The 15919-nt window shown below is 41.0% G+C and overlaps 1 protein-coding gene across 1 annotated transcript; it reads left to right on the top strand.

The window, feature by feature from the left end:
* Positions 1 to 7758: 7758 nt before the first annotated feature.
* On the top strand, positions 7759 to 15355 carry LOC124144258. Its single transcript, XM_046513584.2, has 7 exons — positions 7759 to 7895; positions 9043 to 9298; positions 10177 to 10223; positions 12350 to 12442; positions 12841 to 13027; positions 14077 to 14123; positions 15240 to 15355. Exons 2-7 carry the CDS (start codon positions 9049 to 9051, stop codon positions 15291 to 15293), a joined length of 678 nt encoding a protein of 225 aa, XP_046369540.2. The 5' UTR covers positions 7759 to 7895; positions 9043 to 9048; the 3' UTR covers positions 15294 to 15355.
* The last annotated feature ends 564 nt before the right edge of the window (positions 15356 to 15919 follow it).

Here is a 15919-nt window from a genome sequence, read left to right as displayed (position 1 = left end):
TTGGCCAGGACCTTTAGGTAATGCCTGGGCATATTCTGGGCAGCATAATGTTTCACATCACATACAGTTTTGAACATGCAGTAGGTGCGTACCTTTACATTATTGTGTCAATATTTTGAGACCATGAATCAGTAAATCTGCTACAATAATTATGTCAAGTGCACCAAACATATGAATAAGGCATACAAACGTTTACAGTAAGCTCTCATATTTTGAATAGCTGTACAATAAATTCCAGTTCTTACATTGCCTTGATTGACGCCTTTCTGCCCATAAAAACACAACTCTATTTCGTCTACTGTCTTTTATGCTGAAAAATTGCCGCCAGTGTCCCAAAAGTGATATGTCTAAGGACCTTAATATTCCAAAACTAAGCACGCCACACAATCAGACCTTTAAAGGTGAGTTACATTATGACGATGTTTTAACGTCTTTAAAATTATGGAAAATTAAAAAAAAGTCCGGTCCCTGATGGGCTTACTGTAGAATTCTAGATCCAGATCTGTATAAATATCTGATACGATCATTGAATCTAGGTTTCCAGAGGAGAATTATCAGTTAGTCAAAAGCAGTGTCTAATAGCAAGCATTAAAAAAACACTAACCAAGGCATCTCTTAAATACATGGAGACCAATTTCACAATAGCAAATAGAATTTAAAAAGTCCTGCCAACAATAATTAACGAAAATCAAAGAAGTTTTATGTCTAAAAGAAACATTGGATAACGCACTAGATCATTTTACGATATTATGAACTTTGCTTAATGCATGGAAATCTCAGAAGTGTTATTACTTAAAGACTAAAATGCGTTCGATTCAGTAGATTGGGATTTCATTCAAGAAGCTTTGACTGTTTGAACTTCAGGCCTTCAGTTAAGCACTGGATATATCACGATATATAATCTAGTGTTTTAGTAAATGGTTTTCCTTCAGGTATGTTTAAAGTAACAAGAGGATATAGACAAGGTGATCATTTATCTCCTTTCATATTCTTGTTATGCGCTGAAAGTTTAGCATTAATGCTACGCACTTATATAAAAATAAGCGGAATAAGTATTGATGATACAGAATATCTAATTTTCCAATAAGCAGACGAAACATCTCTCATATTAGATGGAATTGAAGAATGTCCCCCAAACACAATAACAACTCTTTATACATATGCGTCTTTTTCAGTCCTAAAAGTTAACAAAAGCAAAAAGCAAGCGTTGTGGATAGGCTCGCAAAAGTTGGAATTTAGATTGGTCCAAAAAAGGTTAACTCCACTCGGTATTATTTTTACTCATAATGTGGCAGAAATGGTAGAAGGAAATTACAAAAACAAACTTTAAACTATAAAAAGCACCATGAACACTTGGTTAGCACATGACCTGACCCAATTAGGTAGAATAACTGTACTAAAAAGTCTTATTTGACCAAAACTAACCCACATTTTCTCAATCCTACCTAATCCAAGTGAAAGATTTATAAAGGAACTCGAAAAACCGTGCTTTCCTTTTCTGTGGAAAAATAAACCAGACAAAATCAGCAGAACTATTGAAATAAAACTTTATAAAGAGGGAGGTATAAGAGTGCCGGCTGTTAAACATACAATCACTGCTCAAAAGACATCTTGGATTAAACGTTTGTTCCATTCACATCCACACTCTAAACTTGCCACTCTTTTGATTAATAATATAACTCCAACATACATTGATTGTCTGCAAAACTGCCAAGTTTATAGTTCGGTTATTAATGATTAGACCAATGTATTCTGGAAAGATGTTCTGTATGCATGGGGAAGCTTCAAACAAGGAAATTCTATCAAAGAGGAAGAAGATATATTATCACAACCTTTATGGCAAAATACGAATATAAGAATAGGGAACACTCCGGTATATTATAAACATTACACGGGAAGAATATAACGTGTAGAATATTTTATGATACAATAAATAAGGTGCCAAACAATATGACATCCCCAAAATACATTTAAAGATGGGAACTAGATCTTGTCCAAAAAATGACGGGAAAAGATTGCCAAATCATTAATCGTATATCATTAATCAGGTATAACGTTTCCTACAAAATTATTCATAGATATTATACTAACAAACGAGTTGCTGAGCAAAAAATCATTTCTTTGAAATTTTTGTAAACGAGAAAAACAAACCTTAATGCACATGTTATTTGATTGTGATCAACCTTGCAAAATGGATCAGACAAAACTAGAATTTTCCCCAAAAGTTTTTTTTTAGGATATCAAGAAAGATTAAATGATGTTTTAAATCATGCTATAACTGTAACAAAACAAAACATATCCAAATTAAACATTCCCTACTCCCTACCAAATTTCCATCACCTCAAACAAAATATAACCAACTCATATCATATTCACAATGTTAATACACACAGTTCATAAACTTATGGTCGATTCAAGTAAACCCACGAACGTACACAATTCCAACAAAAATGTATTGCCATCCTGACACTGGAATAGTTTTGTTTGTTTTTATCCATAGATATACTTTGTATCTTATATTTAGTTAAGACTGTATGTGAACTATATTCTGAATGCTGATTTTATGTGTACTCCAAATGAAATATAACAACAAAACAAGTTGAACAATGCAAATATTCCACAGTCATTTTAGGGGGTTGATATGTACCCATAGATGCTTTCTTTTGTCAAACCAGTCACATGCGTACAAAACTGTGACATATTAACGCTTGCGTGTCATCTTGTAACTTAATGTAACTTAATATAATGTATGAATCTATTTTACGATCTGTTAGAAGCTACAGGTAGGAAAGACAGAGATAATGACTTGTCACAGTACTGTTAATAAGCCATGTTGTAAAGCATCATGCTTAATTGATGCCTTGTTCACTCTAGCTTGTCCCCAAAATGTTGGGAAAAAGAGATATGAAAGAGTGTCTGTCTGTCTACAAATTTAGTAAGCACATATTAATAATATAATTATGATAACCTGTATGGTATAAATAGTATGTGTATATATAACGTCATAATAACCCGATATCCGTTGATATAGAGTTTACAAACATTACTGAAACTGACCAAATGACAAATATGACAACCTGTTTCTTTATAAACCCCTCCAACATCCACATGAAGTTGAAATTCAGCACGCATGTATGAGATATCTTCAGACTATGCTTGTCGTAAGAGGCGACTAATGGGATCGGGTGGTCAGGCTTGCTGACTTGGTTGATGCATGTCATCGTATCCCAATTGCCTAGATCGATGCTCATGGTGTCAATCACTGGACTGTCTGTCCCAGACTCGATTATTTACAGGCCACCGTCATACAGCTGGAATAGTTTGCTGAGTGCGTCGAAGAAAATGATACTAAACGAGGTGACCATAAATATAGTTGCATATCTATCTTCAAAAGGTTCTGGACACTTTGGGGGGCGGTCGGGTAGCCTACTGGTTAAATCGTTCGCTCGTCACGCCGAAGACCCGGGTTCGATTCCCGACATGGGTACAATGTGTGAAGCCCATTTCTGGTGTCCCCTGTCGTGATATTGCTGGAATATTGCTAAAAGCGGCGTAAAATCATACTCACTCACTCACTCACTCACTAGGCACTTTGTCAAAACTGATAGTAAAGGTCATCTGAAGTTTACTGAAAAACAATATGTGAAATGTCAGATTTCCTCGTTGATAACATGTATTTTAACTTTGTGGGTAAAACATTCAAGCAAGACAAAGGCATCCCCATGGGCACAAATAATTATAGTGTTCCCCTTTTGCTGATCTGTTTCTCTTAGCATATCCATCGGAATTTTTCCTCGAATTTTGCAAAGACGTTTTCCTAAAAGATCTTATTTTGTTCAATAACAGTCAAATACCCAATCCCCTTCTACGGATTTTAACCATCTAAACAAGATATAAAGGTGACTATTGAGACCGCCCCGTCTGTTTCATTTCTCAATCTATGCAAAAAGAAATATAGTGACAAAAAAGTCTCAACAAGATTGCATTTCCAATAGTCAACTTTCCCTTTCATGTCGAGCGCTATTCCAGCCTTTCATTTCACAACGTTTGAGGTGCATCCGAGCCTGCTTTGTCCACCAAGATTTCAAAGAGTATCATACGACGCTTGCTCAAAAGTTGATTAGTCAGGGTTACAACATTCAAGGCTTCAGTAAAGCTTTTGAAAAGCATTATGGTAGACATGTGGAGAACATTTCCACATATGTTCCCATGTTTTTGAAGGTGTACACTTGACTTTCCTTTGCATGTGTTTGTGACAAGTGCACCTTTTCGCAAACACCTGGTGTCATCACTGTTTGATAGTGATTCGTAAACACATACTCATGATATAATCTGAATAGTACAATTGAGTCTACTTTTGGCAAAGATTTGTAATGAATATAGAAAGGGTTTTTGTCGTTTGTATTTAGATAATTGTCACCTCTTCAACTTAATACGATCTACGTGGAAGATAAGAAAAAGCTGTCGTAATAACACCAGCAGAACACTCTGACTTGCCCTAGCTCCTTCGCACGTCCAACCCACTCACAGATATTTCCAAAGCCCGGCGACCTGGCTTATTGGCGCCATCCTTCCCGTGATGACAAGTTTTGTTCATCCTGTTAATCCTCGGTTGTCTGGCCCATACTCAGTAATTAAGAAGCCGTCGTAATGAAGTTGAAATAGTGCTGACTGATGCGTTAAAAGACATTCTCTTTACTAAAGATTAAATAGATAAAAATGTCTTGTTTTGAAAAAATAAATCGGATAACTATTTATAAACGTTACAGCCTCCTTAACTAGAACCTCCTCTGTTGCTCTTCAATATTGCGCTATCCGGAAACTCCTCCCGTTGCTCTTCAGTATAACGCTATCCGGTACCTTCCCCCGTTTCTTTTCAGTATAGCGCTATCCAGAACTTCCCGCAATTGCTCTTCATTAAAACGCTATTCAGAACCTTCCGCAGTTGCTCTACAGTATAGCGCTATCCAGAACTAATGCAGTTGCTCTTCAGTATAGCGCTATCCTTAACTCATGCAGTTGCTCTTCAGTATAGCGCTATCTGGAACATTCTCCCGTTGTGCTTCAGTATAGCGCTATACAGAGCCTTCCGCAATTGCTCTTCAGTATAGCGCTATCCAGAACCTCCTGCAGTTGACATTTTTTAACCTTTGCGGCAGAAATTGACCATGATGAAGCCCACGGCTTTGATCAGCTGATCAATAGGGTACGGTTATACTAACTAACAAGCACGTGATACACCTAAACTAATACTCATACCCCTCTCCTTCAACAAATACTCAGAGATTGATTTCCCAGCCTAATTGAAAATTAGCCAGATTATCATTCTATCAGACATGAACACAGGATCCCTTTCTTTTACGATTAATCTGAATACAGACACACACAGTCACATATGGACACACACGCACGCACGCACACACGCACGTACGCATGTACGTACATAGACTGACAATAAAGTGAAAACACCAGCAGCTCAGTGATATATTTCGGCAGGGAGACCAAGATGGGCTTCCTATTGAACCCATGTAGGGATTCGACCAGGGTCTGCGACGTGACGAGCGCGCCTATCAGCCAGAGAATTACCTACAGTCAAAGGCATTGGAAACATCCAACGTTTCCTCATGCGTAGTAGGCACAATCTCTTCCATCAGCTGGTGAGGTGATGCCCTTAGCTTTCTGGAATTCCAAAATACCCTACTGGTGGACTACCTTTCGGAGATCAATACTATCCTAATCTGCTGAGGCAACAGCGTGAGGATATCGAGGTTAAACGGCGAGGGAAACTCACAAAACGTGCGTTGTTGTACCAGGACAATGCGCCTGCGCAGAAGTTTGTTGTCGCCATTGGCCGGAGTTCATCGCTGTTGCTTTGAACTCATTGAACATCCTCCGTACTCGACATCAGATTTCCACCTCATCCAACACTTGAACAAAGAACTGCCTGGCAAGCAAATGACGATTACGTCAATCTTGTTGTGGAGGACTTACACCCCCAGTAGGAAACTTTCTACACCAATGGGAACCAGGAACTCCAGCATCGTTGGCAGATGTGTGTGGACTTCGAAGGGGAGTATGTCAAGACTAATTAACAACATGTACATGCCCCCGCTATGACCCAGTGACTGTATAAATTCCAAGACAAAGTTGATTTCATTTTTGTTGATCAATGTTCCCAAATTACATCGCCAACTATTTAATTTTCCTGGCGAACCCGTGAAAGCAAAGTCAGCAGTAATGGCCATGCTATATCATGTTTCTAACACTGGGTACGCACCGCTCTGTACGAAACCCGTAACCAACTTGGCTGACGTCACCATTCAAAACAAACGAAAACGCCCGTCCATCAAGGAAGCTTGAGCCCGGTGATGTAAACAAAGGGCACGCTATGAAAGGTGCCCATGGGAAGTAATATGAAAGGTGTAGGTGGGCCAGATGTTGGATGTTGTTGCACATGTGCAATATGACTGAACAGAAATATACTCGATCAGCAAAAAATACCGTTGTCTTATGTTGGCCGATTATATGTGTCACGAAATATGTGTCTTTCATTTTTCAAATCTAAGACGTCAGCTTTAACCATGGTCGTAAGTAACGTGTAATAAATGAAGTTAAAGACCTTTTTGTCCATCATATCGAGAACACCATTTCGTTTTTAAAGTGTAGAGCATCGAAACAATATTAACACCGATACGAATGGACGACCATGTACCTGTGTAACATCATATATATAAACAAATCCTTGACCTACAAAATGTAGAACATGGAATTAAAAAATAAGTTACTGATAAATCCTCGTCTGTACTGTGCTAAGCCAAGGTCAGCTTCATGGTCATTTCGCGTAGGACGTATGCTTCTTTACATGAGATGGGATTGGCTTTTCAAGGCCAAGTAAAGTCGACAAGACCTGGATGTCTTTCAGTGCTTTTGTGGTGGTAGTAAGTTGCAAATATATCATAAAAGTTCGAATATCAGAGCCCACTGGGGCTTGCTTTATAGAATATGTAGAAGTAACCCATGTCGTGAGTGAGTGAGGTATTACGCAGCTGTTAGCGCTATTCCAGCCTAACCAATAATTCACACATTACATACCCATGCGGGGAATCGAACCCGGACCTTAACCAGTAGGCTACCCCACGCACCTCGTCGTAAGATCAGACAAGGAGGTTTGGTGGTACAAAAGGCGTGATTATTAATGTATATTTATCTTTTTTTTACCCCACATAACTATTGACGTCTATATTTATAGTATATCTGTCTATGATGTTTGACCACAGGAACAAGTGCATAAGTCTTTTCAGCCAAACAGAAAATCCAAACATATATACTACCGATAAAAAATAGTTAATATAGGTATCATTAAGGTTACATTTACAATGCCGTGGCGTTGCATCTGATCACATTAAATCTGCTCCTGTTATCAATAGAGACTTCAGTACAATAACGGAAGGGCGAATTTCAACATCGACCGTTAAAACCTTCTCTATGCAGGCTGCCTGAAAGCAAGGCGTCCCGTGAAGGTTGTGACCCGAACAGCTTACCATAGATGGCAAAAATTTGGGTCGGCTAGGCAACACCAGGGACGGGATGTACGCCAATGGCTTTACACCATGATGTGTTGACGAATTTTTGCCGGTTTTTGTCACGGAATTGACACAATATGTGCACGTCACTGTCCAAAACAACATCAAGGATTTCGCTGCACGACATCGTGCATTGTCAAAATAGAAATCAGGCCAGTATCGTGCTCCCGAAACCTACCACCTGTGTGCTATACATGTCTTATTTCTGTGGCGTCGCGTGTCTATAAATATGTTACGTAAATACAACCATTCACTGCAACACGTCCTACACCCTACACTGCAGTAGGACCTCGAAGTGCGAAAAACGTCATAGTAAGTAGTAGTACCCGTTCATTCAACTGGACTAACACTTCTGAAATGAAAAGTATTTTATTAATTTATATTACATGAAAAAAAATATGAATGGATCACTGAAAAACAGTGTTAGCACCGTGTGCTCGCAAAAAGATAAGCACGTCCTGTCCTTACGTTGTCACTTCCTACACACACAATTTGCATAAAAAGTAAGTGTTTGTTTCCTAACAGTACTCCTGCCATACGACGGCTGGCCAAACGCTTATAAAATACATCGTTTAAAAAACAGCTGTATCTTTTTGACGCTATTGTTAAACCAATTCCTTTATAGGTATAAAAAAAACACACTGGGGTTTGAAAATGTAAAACACACTGAAGATATTCCTGTACAATTCCTTGAACAAGTATTAACAGAAGAGTGAGTGAGTTGGTTTTAACGCCGCTTTTAACAGTATTCCAGTTATATCACGGCGTGTCTGTTTAATTCGGGATGAAAGCCCGAAGTGATGCGGGTCTCAGATGTTTACCACTTCGGTGAAACCCACGAGCACGGATATGGTGCTGACATAGAAACATAATGCATTACATTTCTAAGCTGTATTTAATTCTCTTAAGCTATCAATATTTAAAAAATCATGTAAATTTACATATATTATTCAAACTGCCAATACATTCTCATTTCATTTTGTACCTAATGCACCGAGGCTCTCGACCTGAAAGAAATATAGTCTTGTCCTGTCCGTCCCGTCCCGTCCCGTCCCGTCCCGCCCCGTACCGTCCTGTCATGTCCTATTCTGACCAGACCTGTCCTGTCCTGTCCTGTCCTGTCCTGTCCTGTCCTGTCCTGACCTGTCCTGTCCTGTCCTGACCTGACCTGTCCTGTCCTGTCCTGTCCTGTCCTTACCAGACCTGTCATGTCCTGTCCTGTCCTGTCATGTCATGTCCTGTTCTGACCTGTCCTGTCCTGTCCTGTCCTGTCCTGTCTGCCCTGTCCTGTCCTGACCTGTCCTGTCCTGTCCTGTCCTGTCCTGTTCTAACCAATCGAAATGGGTTCGTTATATCCGTCCTGAGAGTATGATGTGATGCTTTATAAACTTGGCATCCTGCCTTCCGGACTGTTTAAAAGATGGTTAACATCACTAAGTGCCATCCGATCTACTTCCAGCGAGCCATGAAGTTTGTACTCGTTACTGCTCTCCTTGTGGTGGCCGTCGTGGCAGACCAACATCACGACTACACCAACTCGTCATTATTCGTCGACTATCTGAACGAGATACGGGATAGTGACGACTTCAAGAGGTTGCCTGGTGATTCACAGACTCTCTTCAACAGCCTGGTGTCGGCGGCCGTGCAAGGAACGACCGAACTGACTGCTCTAATAGATCAAATCGGATTTGTCAAGCTTCTCGAACTCTTTGACCGTAGGTATCAGTGTACACTCGGGTTCATTCGGCCTTTTCCTCCACCTTAATACCACGGAAAACACAAGTGTAGTGATATCAGATAATTTCACCGTATTCCAATTACTGACGGATCCCGCCTAATAATGTTCGTACAACATGACGGCCGGTTTTGAAAACAGCCTAAAGTATGTCTAATAATAATCAAAAGCTACATACGAAGACTTTTAACATTTTATGTTAGAGGCGAGTCTGCGTCAGATACTGTCGTGTCGTGTGATAGTCACGTGACTAAGACTAGTTCCAAAATGGACTCCTCCATGTGCTGTGAGATGACGTAATAGGGGTGAGCCGAGTGGTATCAACGTTTCAAACGAAAACGTAACCGGTTGTCAATTACAGACGGATGAACGTTTACGAGTTAGTGAGTGGGTGAGTTGTGTTTAACGCCGCTTTTAACAGTATTCCAGTTATATCGCGGCTTGTCAGCTTAATGTGGGAGGAGAGCCCGAAGTGATGAAGGAATCAGACGTTTACCACTTTGGGATATGACGTAGGGATATGACGCCATGTTTAAAAATACTCAGGGACAAAAACTTACAAGACATGGTTATTCGATGGTGATGCATTTGATCGGGTATCATAGTTGTGTTTTTGACCTGAAGTTTGCAGTGTTTTCGGCGACTGTTTTCAGCCTAGTAACGTTTTGATAACGTTTGTAATTTCTTGATCAAATCCAAATTTCAAGTGTATACTTTCTGTTGCCCATTGGTTTATATTGTGAGCGCCGTTGAGCACCTTGTGATCGAAACCAGGCTTTATATAAATCTTGCTTCATTAGTTTATTAGTATTACTATTGCGGTAATCCAACAGACTATATGGAGACTGTTACTTTCAGTTCTGGATGAAGATGACATTCCTCACTTAGAGGGGTACTTGTCCGCGGTAAGTACTGCATAAGTAACTTCCAGGGTGGGACACAGATTAGTTTACAGTGCCACGTTCGTTTGTTGTTTAACGCCGCACTCAGCAATATTCCGTCTATATGACGGCGGTCTGTAAATAACTAAGTCTGGACCAGACAATCCAGTTATTAATATCATGAGCATCGATCCCCTCAATTGGGATCGATGACATGCATCAACCAAGTCAGCGAGCCTGACCACCCGATCCTGTTAGTCGCCTCTTACGACAAGCATAGTCGCCTTTTAGGGCAAGCATGGGTTGCTGAAGACCTATTCTACTCCGGATCTTCACGGGTATGCATGTCGGTAACCACTGGTACCGTTTATCCCTGTGAGGATTCGGGTGTGGGATTTGTCCACAGTAACCTGAATATATTAATACCATCTGATCAGCACGTCAAGTAATAAATAACTATAACGTGTTCCTATATATTCTGCTTTCTCCTCTTTCTGTTTTAAGATTCAAAATGGCCTGGTGTACTTATTGGATGAATATATAACATAGGCTTTCTGAAAAATATAAATAAGAATTAAAAAAAACTATGTCTTTTTCGAACATTAAAAATGACAATCGGTCCGGTATTGATTCAAGTAATACCTGGCTATTGTCAGTCCCAATACAAAGATTACAGCAGCTGAACAAGAAAGTTTGAGGTATAACATTCCTCTCCAGCTGCATGCTCAATAAAACGACATTAGTTTTCCTGGAAACAGCTGTATCCATGCTGACTGGTGGTTGATAGTACGAGCAACAACCATTCTCCGCATTAGGGTACACAATAACAAGGGTCAAAGGTTGTAATGATGTAGGTGTGATGGCGGCCTGTAAATAACCATGTGAGGACCAGACACTGATACTGGTAGCCACTCAAGTCATCGAGGATGACCATCCGATCTATGCAGTCGTCTCTTAAAAGCAGCATAGGTTACTGAGCACCTGTTCTTGCCCGGAATCCCTAGGGTGAGACCAGCATTGGTTACTGGGGACCTGTTCTTGCCAGGAATCCCTAGGGTGAGACCAGCATAGGTTATTTGGGACCTGTTCTTGCCCGGAATCCCCAGTGTGAGACCAGCATAGGTTACTGGGGACCTGTTCTTGCCCGGAATCCCTAGGGTGAGACCAGCATAGGTTACTGGGGACCTGTTCTTGCCCGGAATCCCCAGTGTGAGACCAGCATAGGTTATTTGGGACCTGTTCTTGCCAGGAATGCCCAGCGTGAGACCAGCATAGGTAATTTGGGGACCTGTTCCTGCCAGGAATCCCTAGGGTGAGACCAGCATAGGTTATTTGTGACCTGTTCTTGCCCGGAACCCCTAGGGTGAGACCAGCATAGGTTACTGGGGACCTGTTCGTGCCAGGAATCCCCAGGGTGAGACCAGCATAGGTTATTTGGGACCTGTTCGTGCCAGGAATCCCCAGTGTGAGACCAGCATAGGTTATTTGTGACCTGTTCTTGCCCGGAATCCCCAGTGTGAGACCAGCATAGGTTACTGGGGACCTGTTCTTGCCCGGAATCCCCAGTGTGAGACCAGCATAGGTTATTTGGGACCTGTTCTTGCCCGGAATCCCTAGGGTGAGACCAGCATAGGTTACTGGGGACCTGTTCGTGCCAGGAATCCCCAGTGTGAGACCAGCATAGGTTATTTGGGACCTGTTCCTGCCAAGAATCCCCAGTGTGAGACCAGCATAGGTTACTGGGGACCTGTTCGTGCCCGGAATCCCCAGTGTGAGACCAGCATAGGTTATTTGGGACCTGTTCTTGCCAGGAATCCCCAGTGTGAGACCAGCATAGGTTACTGGGGACCTGTTCCTGCCAGGAATCCCCAGTGTGAGACCAGCATAGGTTATTTGTGACCTGTTCTTGCCCGGAATCCCCAGTGTGAGACCAACATAGCTTACTGTTATTGCAGACATTGCCTGATACCAAACTGTCATTGTTGACAAATTCAGGCGCAAAATTTTAAACCAAAAAGTACCTGGTTTTGTTGCTGTAGCTAAAATGTATATAATCTCGATACAAAAAGAAACATATCGATACCTAACGGCTGGTGAGGCATGGGACAATAGCTACACTCCAACAAGATCATACATGTATATCTTTTCAGCACTTGAGGCCTGGGTTCGTAGATGCTGTGTCCCCAACATCTGACATACTCACGACACCAGGCATTCTCTCGACACCTGGGGCCATATCTAAGGTAAGAAGTTCAACTGTAATTGTGCAACACATCTCTGAGTCAGCGACGGATTAAAAATTTAGAAATTGGGTTTTGTTTGCTTTCTGTTTTGTAGTTGACGCCCCAGTCAGCAATATTTCAGCCACCGGTATGTCACGGCGATCTGTTATGTAACCACCCTGAAACCTCTATGAAATAATATTCCGGCGTCCATGAAATGAGTGGGCTAATATTGCTATTACGCCGCATCGGTAATATTGCAGCTAATAGCGGTGATATGTTATTGAAACTCGGTTGGAAAATGTACTGCCATGCCATGACAGGTTAACTATAGTAATATGAAAGAATCGGGTGTTCTTTAACTTATTTTAAGTAGTATATATAATGACATTGCAATGACAATACTCCTTTATACACAGAAACGTCAAAGTCAGCAAGACTTGTTCAGCTTTATGAAGGATCTACACATCATCAACTTGATTTTGGAAGACCTCAATGACATCGACAAGCAGATATTTATCGAGATGATGTTCGCCGCGCAGCACGATCAACTCACCCAATACATCGCCTCAAAGGGATACAGTGCAGTCTTGCTGTTAATGTCCAGTAAGTGGATAGGCTTACTTGTATGTCTCTCAGTTTGTTTGTTTGTTGTTTAACGCCGCACTCAGCAATATTCCAGCTATATGAAGGCGGTCTGTAAATAATCGAGTCTGGACCAGACAATACAGTGGTTGATATCATGAGCATCGATCTACCCAACTTGGATCGATGACTTGCATGTCAGCGAGCCTGACCACCGATCCCGTTAGTTGCCTCTTACGACAAACAGCCTTTTACGTCAAGCATGGATTGCTGAAGACCTAATACCCCGGATCTTCACGGATTTCTAACAACAACAACAAAAATTATTACGACAAAAGCAGCAATAAGAGCAACTGCAAGCACCACCACCAAAGGCCACCTCTACTTTAGAGATCCCATAGAGGTCCATCTCCAACTCCACATCTCCACATGACACCAATAGAAGCAATACAAAGTCTCCCTCACGTTCATATGATACACCTCCTGGGGAAGCACCATGAATCCATAAAACGTTATACAATAGAATTGCAGAGGTCTTGAGAAGAATGTAATGAACTATAGGTATTGATTCAAGATTGGCTTTTTGTCTCAAAGAAACCTTACTAAAAAACACATATCAATTTGATATCCGTCAATCCAGTTCTCCCCCCTCCAGTTGATAAAGTTACAGCAGGTTCTTCTTGCCAGATGAGGCAGGACATAACCCTGTTCCACTTAATACTTATCTTCAAACTGTTTGTGACGGGTTCCACCGGTAGGGCAGGATACCCTCACCTTTTCTCGACCACCTTGTGTCATCACTATATGATAGTGATTCACAAACACATTCTCATGATATAGTCGGAATCGTAAAATGCTTTTGACAGAGATTTCTTATGAATATGGAAAGGGTTTTGTAGCTTTTATTTATTAACACAAACGTCCATGTCTAAAATTATTGGAATCCTAATGCAATCATATTGTTATCAAGTGTACGTTGCATCGATCATTGGAGCTTAAAAATTTATCAGCTTATCCCATCGACAACACCGACCAATAGATGATAACAATATCTCATATTCCAATTTCAGATGTCGATGCTGATCAGGCTAAAGAGTTCAACCATCTGGTGGAGGAGGTAAGCAAAACCCACATCGTCTTGTTTCACATTAACGCTTCTCTGTGTGATCTTGTATTGTGTTTGGAGTTCAAACGCATCCGTTGCTACGTTCTTATTCACTCAATGCCTTCAGTAATATTGATAGAATATGTAACATGTAACACCAACACTAATAATGATAAATGTATGAAATATGTATTCTTCAATTGACTAAAACACTTATGTGTTTTATTATCGAGGTTTGTGTATGTATGTATGTATGTATGTATGTATGTATGTATGTATGTATGTATGTATGTATGTATGTATGTATGTATGTATGTATGTATGTATGTATGTATGTATGTATATATGTATATGCAACACCCCACCAGCGTGAACTTACTTAAACATGGTCCCTGTCTAATGTGCCACAATTCGTTCTGAAGGGTTCTTAAGCTGCCAGGAATCGCTTGTCATGGGTTCGAATCCCAGATTCGCCCTGGTTATGCACTATTGATATCCGTAGAAGTCGCCAGAGCGATAAACGTCACGTCCTCCCACATATAACTGTAACACAATGTTGAGAGCAGTTCACGGAGCCCCAGATAAGCTGCGTATCTGCGTAAAATACGCATCAGAAATGCAGAAATATGCAGTAAAATAAGATCCAAGCGTATCAAATAAGCAACGAACATTACAGATACGCTACAAAAATAAAACTTGTGCGTATCATCAAAATATTGTCAAGTAACCCTGCGTATTCGATTAGCAAATCAGCAACTTATTTTGAAATTATAGACTGGCATTCCGTCAACCTTGCCAAACTCCACGATGACAGTTACATCTTGATCATTGGTCATCACACTTTCTTGTGGAAGTATCGTGATTATTTTTGAGTCCTATAAAGCTCTCGAACCCACACGACACCAGTTTGCAGGGACTAGATGAATAGTGTTTTTAAATATTTAACTTAAATACCCACATGTGTAAAAACTAGTGGGTAACAGAAATTTGAATACCCAGATAGAATTACTGGTACCCAATAATTTTAAAATGCATGGGTAAAACACCACAACACCAAACGCTTATCTGGAGCTCGGAGTTCAGTCTGTCATCGTATATCTATATATCCTATGCTAACCTATGTTGCAGCACCTCAAGAAGGAAGCGGCTATGGCGGCTATGGTGGGCACACTGGTTGGCTGATTGTCTGATTGTTATTGATACGCCTTGGGAATGAAACAGAATAAAATTTAATCAACACTTTACCTGACACAGATCTCCATGTTTGCTTAACACACATTTGGGCGCTGGTTTTGATCCTCGTATGACGGACCGAGTCTGTAGTCTAGTGGTAGACCGCCCACCCATGCAGAGAGCTGAAGGTCGGGGTTCGATCCCCGGCCGCGTCAAACTAAGTGAGGTTAAAAAAGATGGTACTTGTTGTTGCCCTGCCTGGCGCTCGGGATTAAGGGGCTAAAACCAGGACTGGTAGGCTCAGAGTCAGTATACTGTGTCTGAGTGGGGTATTCAAGTTAAACTGTGGCATGGTATCTCAGTGAGCTGGCACTATAAACTCGGCATCAGTCCGGACTAGAACAAGCAAGCGCGCACACACACACACACACACACACACACACACACACACACTCACACACACACACACACACGTTGAACGTTGAACCCCATTTCACCTCACCTTCTTGTATGACGGCACTGTAAATAATCGAATCAGACAAAAGTGTTTGATATGAGCGACGTCCTCCGCACCCGGGATATGATGGCGCAGTACACCAAGTCACCGAGACTGACCACCCGTTCTGCAAGTCGCC

This window comes from Haliotis rufescens, unplaced genomic scaffold, assembly GCF_023055435.1.
Source record: "Haliotis rufescens isolate VD_foot unplaced genomic scaffold, xgHalRufe1.0.p SCAF_16, whole genome shotgun sequence".
Taxonomy (NCBI): Eukaryota; Metazoa; Mollusca; class Gastropoda; order Lepetellida; family Haliotidae; genus Haliotis; species Haliotis rufescens.
The sequence above is the reverse complement of the archived record's forward strand: the minus strand, read 5'-3'. Positions and strand labels throughout refer to the sequence as shown.

Excerpts from the sequence above, each read along its gene's own strand:
- LOC124144258 (XM_046513584.2), top strand. The coding sequence starts at position 9,049 with ATGAAGTTTGTACTCGTTACTGCTCTCCTTGTGGTGGCCGTCGTGGCA. Across the intron at positions 10,224-12,349 it reads TAGAGGGGTACTTGTCCGCG|CACTTGAGGCCTGGGTTCGT; the intron begins GTAAGTACTGCA and ends ATATCTTTTCAG. Across the intron at positions 13,028-14,076 it reads AGTCTTGCTGTTAATGTCCA|ATGTCGATGCTGATCAGGCT; the intron begins GTAAGTGGATAG and ends TTCCAATTTCAG.